This window comes from Elephantulus edwardii, unplaced genomic scaffold, assembly GCF_000299155.1.
Source record: "Elephantulus edwardii isolate Elephantulus edwardi_28Jun2011 unplaced genomic scaffold, EleEdw1.0 scaffold00011, whole genome shotgun sequence".
Taxonomy (NCBI): Eukaryota; Metazoa; Chordata; class Mammalia; order Macroscelidea; family Macroscelididae; genus Elephantulus; species Elephantulus edwardii.
The window spans coordinates 28617103-28641002 of NW_006399761.1; the positions used below are offsets into that span (position 1 = coordinate 28617103).

At 41.1% G+C, this 23900-nt stretch overlaps 1 protein-coding gene across 1 annotated transcript in view; it reads right to left on the minus strand.

Annotated features, from left to right (window-relative positions):
- LOC102869375 (E3 ubiquitin-protein ligase RNF125-like) overlaps window positions 1-22700 on the minus strand; it is a 79497-nt gene extending 56797 nt beyond the window's left edge. The window contains exon 1 of the mRNA XM_006881036.1: window positions 22644-22700. Coding sequence (XP_006881098.1) covers window positions 22644-22700 — 57 coding nt within the window. The remainder of the gene's footprint in view (window positions 1-22643) is intronic.
- Between the last annotated feature and the right edge of the window lie 1200 nt (window positions 22701-23900).

A 23900-nucleotide genomic window follows, 5' to 3' on the forward strand; every position in this document is an offset into this window, starting at 1 on the left:
TCAGTTGGGTCACCCTTCTTTGGAATGGGAACAAATATAGATCTCTTCCAGCCAGTTGGCCAAATGGTCGTTCTCCAGATTTCTTGGCACAACTTGGTGAGCACGTCCAGGGCAGCATCTGTTAGCTCAAATATGTCAAGTGGTATACCATCTATTCCTGGGCATCTGGTTTACATTAATATTATTTTATCCTGTGAATACTATTACTGCCCAAGGCATGACAACCTCACTCTCACACTTCTGCTTATCACAGAATTGCTGCCATTTATCGACAATGTAAAAGCCTAGTTTTGTTGTTACATGCAGTTAAGTCAACTATACCATAGAGACTGTATTAACAATCACTTTGAACCCTGCCCTATGTTCAGCCAATCTCACCGTCTCGGACACCCCCCCAAGGGCCACAGTCACTGTGTCCGTCCATCTCATCCACGGTCTTCCTCTTCTGGCTGACTCTCCACCCTTCCACGCATGATGTCCTTCTCCAAGGGCTGGTCTCTGAGTATCCTGTTAATCTACAGGGTGAATTTAGAGCCATTCTTGCCACATTTTTGAAAGTTAATGTATTTTGGCTGAGTAAGTAAAAAACCTGATTTTATTAACTTTAGGAAAATAAAAGATGAAGATAGAAGTAAATAAAACACATCACTGTAAAGTTAATAACAATTATCTTTGAAGGAAATCAGTGATTTTAGATAGAATAGATATAGATGAAAAGACGTATCAATGTGAGTATGTTGTTGTTGTTGTATACTACAGAATCAGAACCAACCCATAGCTGACCCGCCGGTGGGTTTTCAGAGTTAATCACACTTGAGAAGATTGCCCCGCAGAGCTGATGGTGGCCTTGAACCTCTTTCTTTCAGGATTGCAGCGCAGCTTCTTGCCACTAGGCCACCAGAACTCCATTGATTTGAAATGTTAAAACCAATTCTTTCTTTTAAGGAAATCAATGATTTTAGATAGATATAAATGAAGAGATGCAGCAATATAAGTATGTTGGGGATTGCTGTTGAGTTGAACATGACGCATAGTGACCCTATGAACAAAAGGCCTGAAGCCTTTCTGTTAACTATTGTCATTTATCAAAGTTCATAGAGTTTCCAGAGGCACGCTGTTTAGGAAGTGGATGCCATGTCTGCTTCTAAAATATAAGTATAGATATAAAGGTTTGAATATATATTAAAAAAATCCTAAAAGAGACATTTTGAAATAGGGATAAATTGTAAAATACTGTCACATAGATTCTATATCTGTAAATTAGAACACATTTAGGAGAAATATTGACAGGAGAATAAGAGGTGCAGAGTCATTTATAAGTTAAGGATATATTAAATGATATTTGTTGTTATGTGCCATCTAGTTGCCTGTGACTTATAGTGACCCTAAGTACAATAGCCCTAAACCCTGCTCTGTCCTGTGCCAATCTCACTGTCTCCAACACACCTACCCCCATGACCCCAGTCAGGGAATCAATCCATCTCATATTTATTTAGAGGCACGCTAATATAAAAAATGACTAAGGCAGTATGAGAAGAAATGATAATGGAGTAATTATGCATGACTAAATAGACCTTTTTTTTTTTAGTTTGAAATATGAATTAGTTCCTATGAACCTGGAAAAAGGATGAAAGTTATACAAGTATTCAGATCTTTTGTTCATAGGGTCACTATGAGTCACCTACAACTTGATGGCACTTAACAACAACAACAACATAGAGAGAGATCAGTTGGCCTAGTGGACAGAAAGTGATGCTACCAAAGCAAAGGTCTTAATCCATGGCACTCAGGCCTGTTTTTAATTGTTTCTGGTGAAACATTCTTCACCAGGTTGTATAGCCCTGGTGTGTCCATTTGCAATACAGAGGTAACTCGTGGTTTCTGTGAAGCTGAACACTGTGACACTGATGTGTCAAATGCGATAATGGTTACTCATGGTGGACAGTATTTTGGTGGAGCTTCCCAGTTAAAACAAGCTTGGAAGCAGGAGTGGCATTTCCTTCCGAAATAGCTTGCCTCTGAAACCCTATGAACCTAGAGAAAGGATGAAAGTTATACAAGTGTCCAGATCTTTCATTCATAGGGTCGCTATGAGTCACCTATGACTTGATGGCACTTAACAAACAACAACAACAGTTCGAAATATAACTTAACAAGAGTTTGCCAGGAAGGTTTGTTAGGAATAAGGCTCAAATAGAGGGCAAAAGGAGAAAAAGAAAATGGCACAGATTTTGAAAGGAAGTAACTAATAAGTAAAAATAAGGTGTACAAACAAGGTTTAAAAATTCAGCAAATAAAGAACATGGAAACAGCCCAAATGTCCAAGCACAATGTAATGGATTGAGAAATTATGGTACCTTCACATGATAGAATAATACCCAGCATGTAGGAGCAATGATTTTGTAAATTACTACTTAACTTGGGAGGGACTGGAGAGCATTATGCTAAGTGATCTAACTCAGTCCCATAAGGACAAATACTGTATATACCATTATTTTTGAATGAGTATGAGGATGCAAGGGGGGGAGGGTAAGAAGAATAGGTGGGTGAGGATGGGTAGGCAGGGGCAGTTAATCATAGTGTCACACAATTTGATGGATAGAGGAGGCATGGGGGAAGCAAATGGGAAAGATCATGTGTAGAAAAAAATGTATACAAACTTTGTAAATAAACTAGTATAAAAAAAAACCCAAAACAAAACAAAAACCTAGCAAACTGCAAACATCTGTTTTATCTAAGATTTATTCAGAAGCACAGAATTTAAGAGCTAGAATGCCATAGAGAATGATTTCTCAAAATGACTTGTAAAATTAGAATTAGGGGTCTTGTTCCAAAAGCTGTCTCTCCAAATATTGAGAACAAAGATGATGGTTGCTAAAAGTTACTGAGCATTTACTATTAACCTACATGTTTATCTTGCTTGAACTCATTTGATTTATACAAAACCAAAGTGACGAAGCTTGTGAATGAGCCCTTCTCATTTCAGAGGTGAGGACTAGATTCCAGATAATTTACATCATGCTGCCCAGCTAACGTGCTGAATTTAGATCAGTGAGTCTGACTCAACATACTATTGGCCCTCAAACAATCCTGATGATGGAATTGTCAAAAACTAGAATGGATCCCCGGAGTGGATGTTTTTATTGGCACGGAAACTATGTCTTTTTTTCAGAGGTTTCTAGTATAGCTTTGAAAAGAAAGAAAAGCTCTGGAGCAGGAGAAATTGGCGTAAGGTGATGACACAGGTCTGATTAACCAGCTTGTTACAGAAAGGGAGGGAGGACGCCTTAGTTCTGGGCGCTCCACCTGAACAATACTGCCTTCAGTCCAAATTACAGCTGAGTGGAGGGGAAGGACAGAGCGGGGAGCTGATCAAAGGCCTTTCAGAGGAAGGATGTGGAGGGCTGCCACGGGCTCTTCCCTGTCTCCTGTTCCCTGTTCTCTGCACCACATTTAATAATTACTTCCTATTATTACCTGACTGTCCTTTCCAAATAAATCCACCTTATTGGGAAGGATTTAGTGAGGAATATCTGTTCCAGCTTATTAGCCAGCATCTTTCTTGAGTTTTCACTGTCCATATTTATTAAGGAGATTGGATGATAATTCAGCCTGGGTTCTGGTTCTCCTGCTGGGGTAGGAGTTACAATAATTAGCGCTGATCTTGGTCCCAAAGTCAGCATTTGTTTCCAGCTCATTCTGGCCTCTTCCTTGAGAGAAAAACCAGAGCACTGTGGCTTTTGCTGCATCTCAGAGTCAGAAATACTAGGAGGAGGGTTTTTCCTTATTATTTTGATCTTGCACAGTGAAGACAAGATTATTATTGCTGCCTATACCTACTACTTCACAGCTTCAGTTGTGCCCAAACAGACGAGTTTGACTCTGATGAACTTTATGCTTTTAGGCTTCATTTCCAGGTTTCTGATCTACCATGAACTGCTTTTTTGTGTGTGATGTGAGATGTGGATCCTGGTTCAGCTTTCTGCAGGTAGCAGTCCAGTTTTGCCAGCACCATTTGTTGAACAGGTTGTTATTTTCCCTTCTGATAGGTTTTATTTCCTTGTTGCATATCAGTTGATTATAGATAGATGGGTCCATTTCTGTGTTCTCAATTCTGTTCCATTGGTCCATGTGCCTCTTATTGAACCAGTACCATGCTGTTTGGGTTACTACCACTGTGTAGTAGATTTTGAGGTCAAGGAGTGCTATGCCTCCCACTTTGTTTTTGTTTATCAGAAGTGCTTTGCTTATTCATGATCTCTTTCCAAATAAACTTGACAATTTCCCTTTTGATCTCCTTGAAAAATAAATTTGGTCTCTGTACTGGGATTGTGTTGAACATGTAGATTGCTTTTGGCAGGATTGTCAGTCTATGGTATAAAGAGACTGCCAAATACAGCCAGAAATGCACAATCTGGAAAGGATAAAATTGATGAATGGGACCTTCTGAAGATTAAATTGCTGTGCACATCAAAAACTTTTTCCAACAGGGTGAAAAGAAAACCTATTGACTGGGAAAAACATTTAGAAATACCATTTCAGACAAGGGTCTCATATAAAAGTTTAAAGAATCCTGTGAATCCCATCCTCATCCATCTGCTCTCGCCTCCCAATCTTGGGTCCTCATACACATTCTACATATCAGTCTTATACAGTATTTGTCCTTTTGAGATTGAGTTAGTTCACTTAGCATAATGTTTTCCAGTCTCTCCCAAGTTAGACAGTGATTTACAAAATTCCTAACTTACAAAATAATTTACAAGGTTCCTGCATGCTGCATAGTATTCCATTGGTGAAAGTACCATAATTTCTCAATCCATTATATTGTGGTTGGACTTTTGGGCTGGTTGCATGATTTGCTATTTGTGAACAACACTGCTATGAACACTGGTGTACAAGTCTCTGTGCCTCCATTCCAATTTTTTCAGTGCATGTGGAATGGTGGCACAATTTGATGGGTAGAAGGTAAAGTGAGTAAAGGAAAGGGGAGAGATTTGATGTGAAAAATAATGTATACAAACTTTGTAAGTAAACTAGAATAAAATAAAAATTTTACTAAAACCTCAAAATGTAAATGAAAGATTGTATGGAAAACAATGTACATGCATTAAATCCAACGTATATGAATGATATAAATATTAATTTAAAAAATTTTAAAAAGAAAAAAGTAAGGAAGATATTTGCTATGAAAAAAATAATTAAACATAATCTTTTTTTAAAAAAATTAAAGAATCCTACATGGCCTCTGAATGAAAAAGGCTGTAACACAATTGCAAAATGGGCAAAAGACATGGAAAAAACTCTCACAGCAGATACTCAAATGGCCAACAGACACATAAAGAAGTGCTTAAAATCATTGCCAGTAAGAGAGATGCAAATCGCAACCACATGAGATACCATCTCACTCCAGCAGTAATGGCAAAGTTTAACAGGGCAACAAGAAATAAATGTTGGAGAGGATGTGCCGAGATAGGAACTCGTATACATTGTTGGTGGGATTGTAAAATAAAGCATCCACTCTGAAAGACAGTTAGATGTTTCCTCAAAAAGCTGAACTTAGAAATTCCACATAACCCTGTTATTTCACTGTTGGGATCCCAAAAAATTAGAACTGAGACACATATGGAGATTCGTAAACCAATGCTCATAGCAGCGTTGTTCACCATCGCAAGAACATGGACACAGCCCAAATATTCAACCACAGTCGAGTGGATTTAGAAATTACGGCAGTACGTTCAAACAATGAATAGCATGCAACACACAGGATCAACGATTTTGAAAATCATTATCCAACTTGGAGACTGGAGAGGGGCTGGAGGGCATTATGCTAAGGGAATCAACTCAGTCCCATAAGGACAAATACAGTATAAGGTCATTATTGCAGAAATAGAAAAATAACTAGTAAAACTTGTATGAGGATCCAAGGAGGAGAAGGTGAGAGCAGAGGGAGGAGGATGGGCAGGCGGTAATATTAGGGTGGCACAATTTGATGGGTGGAAGAAGGGGTGGGTACAGGAATTGGGAAAGAGCTGGTGTTAAAAAAATGCACAAAACTTTGTAAGGAAGGCAGTATTAAATTTAAATATGTATATGTATATGTATATGTATATGTATATGTAGGTATATGTGTGTATGTGTGTGTTGTTGTTATGTGCTGTTGAGTTGCCTGCAAGTCATAGCGACCCCATGTACAACAACCCTAAATCCTGCTCTATCCTGTGCCAATCTCATTGTCTCTAACACACCTATCCCCATTACCCCAGTGACTGAATCAATACATCTCATTGAGGTTCTGCCTCTCCTGTGCTGTCCTTCCACCTTCCCAAGCATCATGTCTTTCTCCAAGGACTGGTCCCTCCTTGCAGCATGTCATATACATATTGTTGTTGAATACCTTTGAGTTGAGCACTACTCATAGTGACCCTATGGACAAAAGGCCTCTACAACTATTGACACTTATCAAAGTTCATAGAGTTTCTGGAAGCATGTTGTTTAAGAAGTGGATGACACTTTTGCTTCCTGTCACATATGTTTCTCAAGTAAAACAGTGACATGGAGTTGGAGTATTCCAGTGCCCCCCATTTGGAGTCATGGTAGGATGCAGAATTACAAAGGGAAAAAAACCCTGTCTTTCAACAAAGCAACAACTCAATGTTGTAGAGAATGAACTCACAGCTGAGCTTTTCAAAGACTGTAAATTGCACAGAAGGAGACTATCCGTCTTTATCTTTTGGAGCAGCTGGTGGATCAGAACCACCTGCCTTTGGGTTGGCAGCACATCATCTTAACCACAAGGCCACCAGAGCTCCCTCTGTTTCCATCACTGAATTGGATCTCCTTAGGACTCAGTACCCTGCTTGTTACACAGATATTTTCAGGTATCCCAAGACCTGAGCTCGCCATCAATGCATGGTCCCGCCGCAGAGAAGCTGTGTTTTTTCTCTGGGAGCTAATATCCTCTTTATTATTAATAGTGTTGTTTTTATAAGCCTCTTATATACACCAGGCACTCTTTGAAGTACTTCACATGCAGTAAAAACAAAACAAAACCCCAGTTGCTGTTGTGTCGAATCATACTCGTAACGATGGCTCCATCTGCGTGGAGTGGATTGTTAGTGGCTGCCTTTTCACGAGCTGAATGCCAAGGTGGTTTTATTCCTGATGCCTCGGGATGAGCTTGAGCCTCCAACCACTATCAGCCACACATGTGAACCATTCATACCCCCTAAGGAATCTTAAACCCAGCAATCACTCAGTGTTCACAGTGACTCAGGAGTAGATATTATTGTCATCATCACTTTATGGAAATGAAGACCTAGAGAAATTGTCTAACCAAAGTTTGGGTAAAGACTGGTAATGAGGTAATGGAAGTAGGTGAATCAGAGATGAGAAAGTTGGCACAGGATAGAGTAGGGCATAGGACTGTTGTACATAGGGTTACTATGAGTCGCAAGCGACTCGACGGCACATAACAACCACCACCATCTAGTAAGGTGGGGCTTAAACCCAGTCCGGTTGGATTCCAGAACCAGAAGCTTCTCTCCCCTTCGAACCCGTAGCTTTGAATCATGTCAAAGCGTCAGAAACAATGAAGAGAGAGGGAGCAGAGAAGGAGAAGCACTGGGAAAGGTTCATGTCCATGGCATCCTGAGAAAGACCTCTGGACCATAAGGAGTAATTAAATCACATTGACTACGTTCACGGAAGTAACAAACCATTGCAGAGGCAGCAGCAAAGACCCCCAGCTCCAGGAGAGTGCCAGTCAGAGGCTTCTACCTATCTCAATACTAGCTCTGATCTCCATTCTACTTGTGGGAACCTTCCTTAAAGCGTTATCTGCCAGAGATTAGGAAATGTGGAAGCAGGTACATCAGTCCTGACCAAGGAAACCACAGACGGAAGAGGCCAAAAGGATGAAAGCAGAGTTCTCGGAAACTTGATTGAGACAATAAAAGATCTAGCACTGGGGTCAGTTAATCTCTCCCACTCTGTCTTTACACACGTATACACCTTGTGTGATCTGAAAGGGGAAAAAAAAACCAACACAAAAACCCTACATGATAAGACTCTTAAGGAGGGAAACCAAGAACACAATCACAGTGCCTTTTCTAATTCCTGAAAATCTATGGAGAAAGTGAAAGGGCGTCCCAAGGCAGGTTGGGGTGCCTAATCTAGAAAGTCTTTTTTGTGATTTTCTGATAGTGGGGCTCCACCCCGATTCCTTTGTCCTGCTGGCACTCTCAGTACGATGTATGTCACCCTGCATAATGTAAAAGTCATATTTAATTAAATTAATGTAACTGAAAGAGTTCAGTGGCTTAACTTGTTCATATTCTCTAACTAAATATCAGCTTACACTAAAATTTTTATTAATCACAGTAATGAGAATTTTTATATTAAATATATATATTACATTTAGTTTAAACGTTAATAGTCTACATTATTTTAATAAATTGCGCTCAGGGAGTATATATGGAATAAGTCTCTCATGCAGATTTTATTGGTTGCTGCATAGTTAATAGACACTAATGTGATCAGAGCCTGGATGTGATCATAAGATCAGTAGTTAAAATGATTGAAATATAAATTAGGAGCTGGAATAATTGTTTGTTAGAAGCTCAGATAATAACTGTTTGGTAATGCTCAGAGGGTCAAAGAGATAAAACATGCCGGTGCGCGCAGCAGACGCAGGCGGGAGGGGTCCTGGGAAGTAGACAAAGGCTGTGGATGGGTTTCTGCTAATCGTTCCTCCTTCTCTGTCACTTGGAGGCTATGTGTTTCTCCTATCCCCGCTTCTCTTGTCCCTTTTCCATCCTGTAGGAAGCCTCGGACCCTGCAACCAGATCTGCTCTTTCCACAGTCCATAATCAGGATGGCAAACACAGAAATGCTGTCATTTTCCCCCACGATTCTCTGAGAATCCAGAAACCCCCACTTCTTTCTGATGGATTGGGTTGCTTGAATGCTGAGCGCAGGGTCAACTAACCTTGTTCGTGAAAGACCGATAGCAAGTATTTTAAGCTGGACCATAAGTCTCACTTGAAGTATAGAAAGCCAAAGATAATGATAAAAGCAAGTGGACATGCCTGTCTACTAACAACACTTTATTTATTGAAACAAACAGCCTGCTGGGTTTGGTTCACCAGCCATGGTTTGCCAACTTCTGTTTTATGTGTCAATTCTTCCTTTCCTCAGAGACACATTTAGCTCCCTCTATTCAGAAAAGATTCTCAGCTGAATCATCTTTCTCAACAACAGGGCCATAGTGAGTTTCCAACACCTGTCTGTGTTCTGTATAATCCTGATGAAGTAAACTGGTGCTTGCTAATAAAATAGAGGGAGTTCTGGTGACCTCGTGTTAAGAATCAATGTATATGCTATGCCCTGATAGACGTGAAAGTTAGTAAAAAGAGAGTGGAATATCGTATGTAAAAGACTTAAGCTTCAATTGTAGATAGAAACAAAGACTTTCTCCAAGCTGCACTTGATGGTACAAAAATCTGCAGTGTCACATTACCCAGTAAGCAAGGCAAGACTGACCATCCTTCCCCTTGTCCAATAATCAGTAGTGAACAATCTCCTTATTCCGCACCACGTCAAAGATGATGCTTCTTGACAGTGCTAGAATCTGTTTTCCTCCTAAGCCCACAGCACCTTCCTGTAGGATCAGAACATCTTCTCAAATTTACAAGCCCTGAGTGTATTACAGAGCGCACTGAAAGTTTTTCCGAATGTTGTCTCCTTTCTCTCAAACTCTTGGTGGAGGTATTGGAAAACCATTTCCTTTCGTTTTGAGTTCTTTGCTGCTGTCTCCTCTTCCCCTTCCCTCCACTCTGCCTCCCTCCCTTTTTGGTATGTTTTCACTAGTTATTGACCTAGATGGTTTGACGAGGACAGTTTGGGCTTGCTTTTAACATAGGAGCTTTGGCGCATGGGAGCAACCTGCGCTATCAATCTCTTTAATAAATTCCTTAAGGAAGTTGGAGTTTTCTGACAGGACCCTTTGAATAAAGAGCCTCTGATTTCCTTTTCTTCAACTCCCCTGGAAACTGTATAACTGAGACATTGTTTCCTCTTAATCTCTTCCCCAGGTCAACTGTTTCAACTCTTGACTTCAATTATTCACCTTTAGGGCTTGCATATGTGAAATGCGTTAATTTCTATTAAATGCCATTAATGTGTTCACCGTGGGCAAAGTGCTGTGAAAGACAAGGTGGTGGAGAAGAAGACATTTGAAGTAGGCTCTGCCCTAGAGGTGCTAATCGTTGACCTAAAATATCAGATTGCATGCGATAAGCATCAGAGAGACAAAAAAGAGTTAGAAAAAGTACAAAGAACAGAAACACCACTGTTTTCTGGGGCTAGAAGGTAATAGGAGAGAGTGGTTGATTTTTCTGTTCAATATCCACATTGCTTTTTTGTAGCAACAAGACCCCAGGTTGCGTTGGGTATTGCATGTCTCCTCACTCCCAGCTCATTTACCTCAGTGCTAGCATCTTTGCAGGGAATCACATCCCCCAGCCCAGGCAAACTCTACCAGTTCTTTCCACCTGACAGAATTTGATTTGCCATGAGTCACAAGGAAGACTCCTTCAGATTCCCAAATCATTATATTCTTCTCCCTCCCCCTCCAGATCCGGCTGACTAGATTGTGTGACAAAGAGGGCCCCAGAGTTGGGGGGAGGGCACCATGCGTATCTTCAAATGCAGCACATAAAAGAAAGGGATTTTGGCAGAAAGTGGGCCCGGCTGACATCATTTGAGGTTGACATCAGTCTGTACCTGAACCCCAGGCAGACCCCTCAGCCAGTACCGCCACATACTTATTAAGTTAGGTTATCTGTGACTTGCCACAGAGATGTTTACAGAACTTAAGACAATGGACTTAAAGGAAGATGGATGCTTCATAGACAAAGAGGAGGTGAAGTTTGCCAAATAATTTCTGTTATACACACATGTTTGCATTTGACAGCTTTAATGTAGTTTCCAAGTTAGGAGAAAGCACTGATTGAGAGGGACCTTGTGTTCAAAGTATCATGTTCATCACGTTACATGTTGTTGTTTTTGTTGAGTACCATCAAGTCAGAATCGGCCCTTAGCTGACCCTCCAGTGGGTTTTCATAGGCAATTAATCACATGGGAGGAGATTGTGTGCCTTTTGTCAGGGCCCAAGATTCCTGCACCACTCAAACTACAAGAACAGCGGCAGTTACAGCAGAGACCCAGAGAGACCCAACGTGAAGTACAGCCATCTTTGGGACTGTTCTCCACAGAGCCAAAGCTAAGGATCTTCACCCAAACTTGATGGAGTGCTGGGTGGGGTGCGGGTGAGGGTTGGAGGAAGATGCTGTACTTAGCAGGACTAAGAGACCTTTGTAATTCTGGCCTTAACACTTTAACTGTTAATGTCCCTAATACACCCCATAATTTTAGGGGGGTGGGGGGCTTACCTTTGGGATTGCAGTACAGCTTTTTACCACTATGCCGGCAGAGCGCCCTATTGTCTATGTTGTTATTATGTGTCATTAAGTTGCCTGTGACTCCTAGAGAGACTGTACAACAGCTCTGAAGCCTGCTCTATCCTGGAGCCAACCTTATTGTCCCTGACACATCTATCCCCATTACCCTAGTCACTGAGTCAATCCATCTTATTGAGGGTTTTCCTCTCCTGTGCTGTCCTTCTACCCTCCCAAGCATAACGTTACTCTCCAAGGACTGGTCCCTCTTGCAACATGTCCAAAGTATGTCAGATGGAGCTTCGGAATCCTTGCCTCCAAGGAGCAGTCCCGTCTCACTCTCTCTAGGTTGAACCTATTTGTTCTCTTAGTGGCCCATGGTATATTCAATACTCTTGTCCAGCACCACAGCTCAAAGACATCAATTCTCCTATCATCTCTAGTCACTGTCCAGTTTCCTGATGCATAACACGTAATTGCAAAGACCATGGCCTATATCAGGTGCACCTTAGTCTCCAGACTGGCATCATTGCTCTTCAGTACTCTGGAGAGGTCCCTGACAGCAGACTGTCCCAGTACAATTCATATTTTGATTTCCTGACTGCTGGTACCAAGAGTATTGATTGTGGAGCCAAGCAAACTAAAGCTCTTGATAATCTCAGTCCCTTTACCATCTATCATGAAGCTTTCAATTGTTGACCCTATGTGGAGATGGAGACCCCAAAATACCAGGTGAAAATGTGTAGATTTAGTTACATACCATAGGTGCCAAATGGAGGTGCCATTCCATAGTAGGCGACACGTGGAAATGTGGTAAAGTACTTGGAAAGATCCTTTTCAGGTGTGATTATTTTGCGTTCTCTGGCACTTCAAATCCACCATGGGAAAACAATGGGCAATTTCCTCCTATGCATAGACATTGTTTTCTTGATGTTGAGCTTCAATCCATATTGAAAGCTGCAGTCCTTGGCCTTCTGCAGCAAGCACTTCAGGTCCTCCTCAGTTTCAGCAAGCAGGATTGTGTCATGGATGCTGAAATTACTTTCACTGATGATGATTGTTTGATTCAGAAGTGACCCTCCACTGAATTTCTGAGGCTGTAAATTGCATAGGAGGAAATTGCCCATTGTTTTCCCATGGTGGATTTGAAGTGCCAGAGAACACAAAATAATCACACCTGAAAAGGATCTTTCCAAGCACTTTACCACATTTCCACGTGTCGCCTACTATGGAATGACACCTCCATTTGGCACCCATGGTATGTAACTAAATCTACACATTTTCACCTGGTATTTTGGGGTCTCCATCTCCACAAGATTTCTTAATAGAAAATGCCTTTATTTTTTTTCTTCTTTATGAATGTGTGGGAGGAGGGGAAAAATTGGCATTTAAATTTTTTTTAATATTTTGCTTTATTTTTGTTAGTATACAAAATTTATATACATTGTGTTTCGTTCATGTGCATTGTACTTCACACATTCCTTTGTTCACATTGTGTTTCATACGTTCATTCCTATACTCTGTGTTTTATAAAATTAATCACCATTGACCTGTGCCCACTACTACCCCATCTTTTCAAGTCCCCCCCCGGATCTTCCCTAATTCCTTCACCCCTTCCTCTGCCCACCACACTTTGATCACTTGATTTCCCCTTCTCCCCACTATCTGTCTCCTTGTCCCCTTTCTCTTCCTCCTCTGGACTTTTATCCACATCTTACTAGCTATCTTTCTGGTTTTACAATAACAGTTTTATGCTGTACTTGTCCTTTCGGAAATCGGTGTATCATCACTCATCTACTCTCTCCTGCTTTAAGTGTTATAATTGCTCTAAAGGGGAATAACTTGTATTCTCTTGAGGATGAAGAAATGCTATCTTCAAGAGCTCATTTACCTCATGAAGACTGCAGAGTGAGTTGACCAAAGTGTTGGGGTTTGGATCCAGGTACTTCTGACTCCAAAATCCTGGCTGGTTCCTCTATGTCACACTGGAGTCACTTTCCACATTGTTCCTGAAGACTGAGATGACCACACTCCACCTTCATCTTCATTCTCTACGCATTGCCTAGAGCCAACAAGTATTTATCTGCCTTCGCCTTCTGATATACTCATGGTGGAAATAGACCTTTACCGTGATCTTTTCTGTCAGTTTTTTCTGGGGCTCCTAAGGGTGCCCTTGACCTCGAGGCAGTGACATTAGAGCCTCCTTAATTGCCAGTGGTTGGTGTAGGCTCCCTCTAGGCCTTTAGACCTGGAGGTGGTGGCTGTTAGCGTTCAGCTGCAGCGAGTCTCTGCAGCTTTGGCTGTTAGGGCGGCAGCACTTAGAAGAGATCCTAGGGGTGTTCTCCAGTCCTTGTCACCTCTTCAAGCACTTCCGGGCCCTGCACAGCTGGACAGCCCAGATTCTATCAACACCCTGAAGAGTACTGTTTCCAGTTTGCTCTGTGCACAGCTGATACTATACAGCTCTTTGAAATAACATCGCTTTAAGAATATGTTCAAAGTCAGCACTTGCAGCCTTCCCTTGCTCGGTCATTACATTGATGCACGGCCTCAGAGCTGACTTGACGGTACACAACAACAACATCCCTAACCTCCCAGAGCAGAGGGAGCCAGTGGAGGCCATGCAGAAGGACCTAGGGAAGTTGGTAGTCTTCTCCCACCCTTCTAACATGAATTAGAGCCCAAGAAAAACCTCTAAATATCCAACTATCTACTAAGATAGACATAGAAACAGAACTTTGATAGCCAGCTATCTGGACTTGGGAAGAACTTGAAACCAGGTCCAGTCCTTTAATGACTATGTCATTATTAAAGTTCTTTGAAGCTCCATAGTCTCATATCCAAAATGAAGGTCTACATCTAATCTCGTGGGATTTTTGTGCAGAGTGATTGAAAGAAGGTCTATAAAATAGCTTGTCACATAGTAAGTGCTGGGACTGTATCAACTGCTTAGAACAAGGCAATAGTTAATACTTGGTATCCACTGTCATTCTTTCCTGTGCTAAGGTCTAATAGTTTATGTGAATGAAACTACAAATGATCTGCCATGATGTATCATAATGGTGTGCCTGAACTTTCCAGGTAAGGGAAAAATGTGTTTCCAACATTCTGAGATACTAGTTGAAGGTAGGCTTGAGTTAGGTGTTGAAATACTTCAAGTGACAAGGTTGCCTCGTGCGCCTCATCCCTGTATTGTCACACTGCAGTAAGGTCTTGGAGAGGAGGCACACAATAATCTGCAGAGATGGGGCAGTTTCAGAGCCAATCACTGAGCGCCTTGCTTTGTCAAATCCATTGGGTCCTCAAGCTCCTCCCAAGAATTTCTGCTTGAACTTCGTTTGCTTTGCAGGCAGATATGAGCTGCCCTGACGTTTAACTTGGTTTAGATGATGCATTTTCAAACTTTTAAAATTGATATTTTAATGAAGTTTATAGAGAACTTGAATTTCCATTCATTGATTGTTGCGTATTTTACATTTTCAAACTTTTTGCCTCATCTTCTTGGTTTTAGAAGAATAAAAAAGAAATCCGCTGCTTGAATTTCATTGACTCAGAAATGAGGTGGCCGGATGAGCAATAAGGTGGCTGAATGAGAAGGGATCGTCAGCCAGCCCTTCACACTTTAATAGCAGTTGAGAAGAAGGAACTAGAAGGATTCTCTGGGATTTTGGAGATTAGCATCCTCTGCCTCTCCTGGTCAACTTGCTCTGTGTTGACAGAGAACTACCCATCAAAAGCTTTCTCAGAATTAAATCCCTCTGTGTAAAGCAAGCAACACCATTTCATTCTCCACAGTCAAATGTACCAGCAAGCTGTGGTACAGGACATCCTTCAGGGTAGTTTTTAATTGCATAATAGCTGGGTTTTGGGGTCATTAGTACATGCAGACAGCAGAATTGGAACAGAGAACTAGCACATTGTTAAATCTTCCCCTGAAAGTGAACTGAATGTGTCCAGTGAAAGAAGGGTCACTTAGTGGCCCCCAACTCCATTGCAGATCCTGTAGAACTAGAAAGAAACAAATCTGTTTCTGTCCTAAAGGACTTTGTATTTGTGTTGGCAAGGAAAGACTAAGACTCATGAAGCAACAGGCTGGATGACAGAGTGTGTGATTAAGTAGCAGCTGAATAGAACAGACACAGCGTGCTCTGGGGACCTGGCCTTGGGAGACAGTCAGAGATGGCTAAGTGCTGACGATCTGTCCGTGATCTGCTGCGTTTGTGAGCTGCCTGCCCAGGGCGAGAGACGCAGCCACCGCTGTGAACGTGGTGATTCCAAAAATCTCATCTCAAGTACGATTTCATTTTCCCAAGCCCCCAGGTCCCCTTTGATTGAGATCACACTGGAAATTTTTGAGGGTCTCAGGCTGGTATTTCGTGCTTTCTTAGAAGCTGTTTAGCTAGCAAGCTCCACAGCACTCAAGATCTGGTCGACTTGTACATTTCTAAAAGTTTGAGATCCAGATCCGCCCTACTGCCACAAGCTGACCACATAACCCCAGGCTTGTAAACTCGCTGAGCTTTTCTCTTTCCTGAAAGAGAGTAGTCACCCTATCCTCACAGGGTTGTTATGAGGAATACAGTCAGGTAATGTGTGCAGTATACTTGGCATGTGAGGAAGGTTTTAAAATAAAGCAAATTTATCATGGCTCTGGGTGGGAATGGGAAGAGACACCGAAGTGAATAAAAGCAGAGAATGTTGATGCTGTAAAGGTTACGGTTATCACTTGGGCCAGCTCCTCGTTTTGTAGATGATGACTCATGGGCAGAGGTAAATGAAATGATTTTGCTCAGCCGTACCCAGCCTTGAGCTTGGCCTATAGTCACAGGTCTTAACTACTACGATATGACCTCCTGCATTGATTGGTATAATAAGGCAGCAGTACAAATTAGTTCCTGTCAACCAGAGATCAAAATAAATCTACTCCACAGGGTTTTCAGTGGCTTGTATTTCAGGATTAGATCACCCCATTGTTCTCAAGATCTGCCAGGTGGCTCGAACTGTTAACCTTTTGGTCAGCAGCCTACTAAATTGCCTGTCCCACCGAAGCACTTCATTTAATTAGGCACACTGTTCATCAGTTTCCTACTTTCTTCTGCCTCTTCTTTCTACTATCTTTCTCTAATATTAGAAATACTGACTTTGTGTTAAGTATCACAGGGGATTGACAGCAGCGTGCAATTCTTACAGCCAAGGGATTGGCATCATAGAGGACTTAGATTCCTTGGGTTGCATTTTGAAGCAGGAGTGGCATCCATTTCTTAAACAACATAACTCTGGGAACTCTATGAACTTTGAGAAACGATGATAGTTATAGAAAGGCTTCAGGTCTTTTGTTCATAGGATCACTATAAGTCATGCTCAGTGGTCAACAACAAAAACAACAAGAGGTTTACATGGGGAGAAGGACTGACCTGGGGACCAGACACACAGAAGTGGGTAAAACAGTGGAGATATTCAGTCAAGTTCTACAGGCAGGCAGACAGAGTGCATGGCCTGTCCTGAACGTTTAGCAAGTTACTGTAACTCCTTGATTGTCCATATAATGAGGAAAACAATAATGTCTACTTTTCACAGTAGTTGTGCAGGTAAAGAAGAGTAATGTGCTCAGCTTCTAACAAACAGAGCTGTATTTAAGCAGGAAAAGCAGAGACGGTGTGCATCGAGGGACAACAGGGAAGTCAAAACCGAATCACAGATGCATAAAGAAGGATTTGTGATGCTAGGAGGTGCTTATGTTGCAAGCCTGGGTAAAACGTCCTTGACAACAGTACATCTTTGTTTTTAAGGATAATATCCCAACATATTGTGCTAGTGGTAGACTGTTGTTCTTGTTTTTGTTGTTGTGTACTCTAGAGTCAGAACCAATCCATAGCTGACTCTCCAGCCAGTTTTCAGAGGCAGCATGGGAGGAAATTTCCTATGATACTAAAGCTTCTCTAAAGAACGAGCTGTTTCCTTCACCTCAATTCTCGAAGGAAGTGGAAAGTGGTAAACCTTGCCTCTTCCCCCCTGCCCCCCATGATACTATTTCCCAAACCAATTTCTAGTTAGCAGCCTCACCTGGACACATGAGGTCCTCGCATTCCTTACAGCCCCATTTCAGACCAGTTTTCCATCAGATATTCTTCTCAGACTCGTTTGCAATGTAATAATAATAGCTGCTATTTCCTTTACAGTGATTTATGGCTTTATTAAAGCTCTTAGATTTCTGTTCAGATTTCCTATCTGTTGACTTGGGTCACTTTGTATAATTTAATTATCATCAAAGGTTTTGTGGTTTTTTCACCCCTCAAATGGCAGGGTCGCCTGAATTTAATTAATGCTGTGTTTGCATATTTCACATAATAAATAATGATGCACAATAAATTACATCTTAATACTAATCACATAGCAGCCCTCAGAACTGCATTTAAATCCCTCCCGTTGATCAATTCATCAGTGACATTTAACCTCTGAATTTTCCCCTGGACCCTTTCGGACCCTTTGCTTCTTCCTTTCACACACTTAAACAAAATTATATTCAAATATTTTCAAGTTGAGTGGTAAAGATAGGAAGCAACCCAACTGGATTTTTTTTTTGTTGGGTATTTTGTTTCCTGAATATTTAAATACCAGAAATCTGTGGAATCAGAAGCCAGTTAACATTCTTTTTGTTTCTTAATTGCAAATCAACATGAAGATTTCAGGTCAAAGTTGGTAGGGCAGTGTCCACAATTCAGTTCTTTCAGACTCTAAGAATCAAAATCAACATGTTAAGAAAGGATTTCAATTTTACTTTCTTCAGATTGATAAAGCCAAATCCTTTTAGCCTCTTGTTTCACTTACCCACAGAGCCCATTAGAACCTGCATAAACATGGATGACAAGTTGAGATTAATGAGGGTCCCCAAGTGACAGAACAATTTAATTGTCAGAAATCGTAGGAGCTGAATTTCACCAGTATATTTTTATAAGACAGCCATTGTCTAAAAACTTCCCTAATTGATTACTACCAATAAGTAACTTGGAAAGTCATTTTCTAGTATGCAAATAACAAATGACTCATCCTAGTTAATTGAAGTATTAAGATGAATAAGGGGAGAATATTAGATTGACTAGATAAATGATTTATAACGCAAAGCAAATAAGTAGAGAGTTCATTCTCCTAAGTAGAACAAAGCTCATAAGCAACACTGGAAGTACATCAAATAAACAGAATTGTGTTTGCCAAATGAAATCCCAGCTAATTGTGTACCAGAACTGTATTACTTCCAGGCACCATTGTATCTTTGCTTTCAGGCACAATGGTCCTTTCACAGGTGTTTCTAAGCCACAGGTAGGATCTCCTGTCCTTGCAACATGAGGGAACAAGGTAGGAGGATACAGCGGTGGGTGAGTAGCTGACACATGCAGAGAGTGGAATGTAATTTGACCTACCTGAGCTATTAGAATGGTACCTGGCCCCAGCCCTGCATTTCAAATTTAGGGTTCTGATCACCAGTGGGTTCTGTAGCCTCAGGATAGTGGGTTTAATGCCCTTCTCAGTGCCCTCTGTGTTGGGCTGACTGGACAAGGAGCTGCTTGTGTGATAGAGTTTTGAGGAGGCTTCTGCATCCAAATAGGTATTCCAAAGGGAACTAGACTGCTCTTGATTTTTAAACCCCAGCTGTTTAATACCTTGGCTCTTTATCATAGACATAATTAACAGCTGGCAGAGATGAGAACCAGTCCGTGCTGTGGGGAACCGTGAGGAAAGAGCCAGGAGAGGATGTGTGGGGAGGAAGAGGTGGAGAGAGCCGCAGGGAAAAGGTCGTTATTCACAATTTTGCTAGTGTCTGTTGAAGGCTATGCATCCTTGTCACAAATATACCAGACCCCTGGCCTCTTTTAATTTACTAAAATAAAGAAGAGGAGAGAAATAAGATGGAAAATAAATAGAAAAGAGGAAAGAAGTGAAGGAAATTAGGAGAGAAGAAAGGGGAAAACAGAGAAGGGATGTAGTTAGCAATTGCGAGTAAGAGCTAGAACAACTGCTGTGTGATTGGGGTTCTAGACAAATCATTTAACTTCTCTATGGCTCAGTTTTCCTAACTGTAAAGCATGAAGAAAACAGGCCTGACTTCATCATGACTTGGTATGTGTATAAAAGGAGTTAAAATAAATAATATTCCTAGAAGAGTTTCTTCTGTAAAATACTCAACAAATACTAGTTGTTATTCATCCTAAGCATCTTTCAAATAAATGGTAGGCCTGATATTTAACCTGAGGCGGGTGATATGGTGTATATTTAACCTGTGTCAGGTGAAATGGTGGATCCATCTGAAGTCACCTCTCTCAAGACTTTGCTTAATGTCAGTCTCCTACCTGGTCCTATACTTAAAGCCTTTTAACCCACTCAACTTTTTCTTTTCTCTTAGGCACTTACCACACATGCTGGAGAAGTCACTGCTCATTGACCACCTGCCTGCTTTGCCTTTGAAGAGGATGTGAGCCCTCGGAGCGCCTTGATCCATCTTGTTTGGGTTTATTTTCCTGATGTATTCCAACTGTCTAGAAGGGAATCTGTACAGTAAGAGTGAATAAATGAATGAATGGATTATGGCATGTTTTTTGAATGGATAGTGTGTAATCAATCTGTATTTCCTTTGTTTTGATCAGTGTTTTCCTTGGATTGTTCAGTTTAAGAAATGCTTTAGACCCACACATGTATATTGTAGCTTTGTTCACAATAACAAAGAGATGGAAACAACCCAAGTGCCCATCCACAAACGAATGGATAGAGAAGCTGTGGTATATTCACACAATGGAATACTATGCTGCATTGAAAAATAAGGGCCTCATGAATTTTTATACAAAATGGGTGACCCTGGAGAATATTATGCTGAGTGAAATAGCTCAGTCACAAAAAGACAAGGGTGACATAATGCCACTGTTATAAAAGAAGACTGACATGCAGGTTGGGGGAAAACGAAGAAAAGAGGGGATAAATAATGTGTACAGCATTGAAACAGACGAGGGAGAGAACTGTATAAAAGGAATATATGATTAGATATTATTGGTACGGCAAGAGTCCAGAATAAGAGCTTCACAGTAAAGTGGGGGTGAGGGGGAGCCTGTATAACAATGAAAGAACTGTGCAACAAGGAATGAATGGAAATCCAAGTTCTTTATAAACTTAAAATCTCAATAAAAATGCTTTTGATTAAAATAGTCTCTATCTTAGAACTAGAAACAAATAGTGCTGAATCTGTGATTTTATTCTTTCTTCATCTTAACAAATAGTGCTGAAGCTGTGATTTTATTCTTTCTTCATCTTACTAGGTATCCTGCTTTTCAAATTTCACCTAGAAACGTACAACTATATATACTATTAGGGTACTTTAAAAAGTGATTTATTTTTTGGTGGGAACACAGCAAAGCATGCACCAACTCAGCAATTTCTCCATGTGCAGACGAATGCCATCGGTTATATGCCTCACAATGGGCCATCATTTTCATTACTTCTGTGTGTATTTTAATCCCTATGCCCCTTTAGGTATGTTCTACTGATTTAGTGGTAAGAAACTGCACTGCAATCTCAAAGGGATGCGGTTCAAATCCACCAGCGCTCTGTGGGAGAAGGATGGGCACTTTCCTCCCATGCATTAACTGCCTCTGAAAACCCACAGGAGGGTCAGCGATGGGTCAATTCTGACTCAATGGTACACAATAACAACAACACAACGCCTCTTGAAGTTCACAGTTGTGTTTCAGAAGTAACATTGCCATTTCCCCCTTATACATGGGATTATTTGAAAGAGTGAAATACTCAAGGTCAACATTCTACATTTCTTGAGCTAGGGTAGCTCTGGTGGCTGAGAGGTAAGAAGCTGCACTGCAATCTCTATTAATTGAGCTGAACTGTCATTTGTGGATGCCTTTATGGGGTAGTTTCAAGTTAGAAATTTAATAATAATTATTACTGATTATAATATTAATAATGTTGTTGCTGTTGTTATATGCCATCAAGTCTAGTTAAGGAAAATAAAGGTGAGAGTTTCCCAGTCTCAATAGATTCAGGCAATCTTATTTCCATATGGATTTGATCTTTTGTTCTATCTTTTTCCTCCTTTTTATCAGGATCCAGCCATTGAGTCCTTCATAACAATACTCAGTCTTGGTAGCCAAGCATCACTGATTTCTTCCAGTCTCATATCAGAAGCACTCAGCGTTCATGGAGGAGGTATGACCCCAAGGTCATTTCTTCTATTCCTGGGTCTCCTCTTCCTCCCATTACTCCAAGTGAATAAAAATTGATTGTTGTATTTTTGGTAGCCCCTAACAGCCTCCAAGATCCTGGCACTATGCATATTTGTTTACTTTTAAGACAGAATAAAACAAGTTTGTTGTTGTTATGTTCCATGAAGTCATCTATGACTCATAGCCTTTATACAGCAGCTCTGAACTTTGCCCTGTCCTGAGTCAGTCTCACGAATTCCTACACACCAACCCCACTGCCCCAGTCACTGTATCAGTCCATCTCATCTGGGTCTTCCTCTCCTGTGCTGTCCCTCCACCCTTCCAAGCATTATTGTCCTTCTCCAGGGACTGGTCTCTCCTGGTCATGTACCCAAAGTATGTGAGATGGAGCTTCAAAATCCTAGCCTACAAGGAGAAACTTGGTTTCACCCTGTCCAAAACAGATCGACTTGTTCTCTTGGTGGTCCAATATATGCTCAATACTTTTCTCCAGAACCACAATTCAAACACATAGATGCTTCTTCTGTCATCCTTAGTCATCGTCCAGCTCTCTGATGCATAGCAAGTAATTGTGAAGACGCTGGCCTGGATTGGGTGCACCTTAGTCTGGAGACGACATCACTGCTTTTCAGCACTCTGGAGAGTATTTATGAGTGCCTTTTTAGTTTTCACCAGCTCTCAGGTCTGAAGACAACACTGTTGCCGTTTCAGTCTGACCAACCCATTTCACAAGTTGAGTGGTCAGCACACTAAGGGGGTAGACGGTGTGCTTAGGTTTGCGCTGCTGGAGATGGTGGAGGTTTGGAAAGAACTGCTAACGCCTGACGGCCTGTCTCTCAGCACAGTCTCGCTGGGTGCTGCCACTACCCACTTGGCTTGCGAGACACAATACACACGTCGTTCTCTCCCTAAGCACAGACAAGTTTATTTTTTAAATCTTCTGAAGGTCTTTCTTCCCTCTTCTTACATCATCCCCAAGACAGATGCTGCCGCTGAAGTCAACCGCACAGCAGCGAAGGCGCATGCTGGCCACGGCAGTCCCTCTTGAGCCCAGTATGTTTGCTTGATAAGCCCAGAGTAGCCCTTTTTGACGGCCTCTCCTTTGCAGGCTTGAAAAATAACCCAGTTAGCTTTGCCCTAGACCCTGTCTGTGATTTCATTGGGAAACTATGCAGAAGATACTTTTGAAATAAATACACACAAGAAATTACAACTCTGTTTGAATGACCCTCTACCTTGGAATGTCTAGAACTGTGAGAATTATAAGGTCAAGAAATATGCCCAGGCTTGCTGGCTCGAAAACCTACTACTCCTTATATGGAATCTGTAGAGACAGAGAAGCTGAAGTTGTATAAACTAAACAGTTGGTTTTTTTTTCTTCTCAGCCATTTACATGCCTCATCCTTGACCTATTTCATTTAGAGTTTCCTTTAAGTTCCTATGCCTTCAGAGTTCATTGCTTTGTTGATGGTCTTCCAACAGTCATTTTCATAACAGCAGTCTCTTTCCACGGGCCTTGATTGTATCAGAAAGATCCAGGGACATCTAGCCATGACTGCACTGGTGCAATGTTATCAGTAGAATGTGAAGCCTGCAAACAATGTCTAGTAAGAGTACCCCAGGTACACTTTATTCATTACTGTTAGAAATTATAAAATGTAGACATTTGGAAATGTTTAGTCTGGTTTTCAGTTAAGGAAGAAGGGTTAGTGGATTCAGACAAGTACTCACAGCACAATATTTCTTTTACTCTATTTCCTTGCATAATGGAGAAATTAGAGTAGCATGTTACAAACCTAGAGCCAAAATATAGAAATTACATTTTTTAACTAAGCTCTGGTGACCTCTGGGTTGCAATCCCAAAGGCACACAGTTAGAATCCACCAGCTGCTCCACTGGAGAAGGATAGGTAGTCTCTTCCCATATGATTAATTGCCTCTGAAAACCTACAGAGCGTCAGCTACGGGTCAGTTCTGACGTAATGCTACACAGCAACGACAACATTTTTTTAAAGCAGAAATGGCATCCCCTTCCTCAGCAACTTGACTCCAGAAACTCTGAACTTTGATAAATGTCGGTAGTTGTAGAGGGGCTTCCGGCCTTTTGTTCATAGGGTCGCTATGAGTCATGCTTGACTCGAAGGCAATTAACAACAACAATTATTTTCTCTTACACAAAGGAGAATAAAGATATTTTGCAACCTCAGTTTACATAGAATATTTGA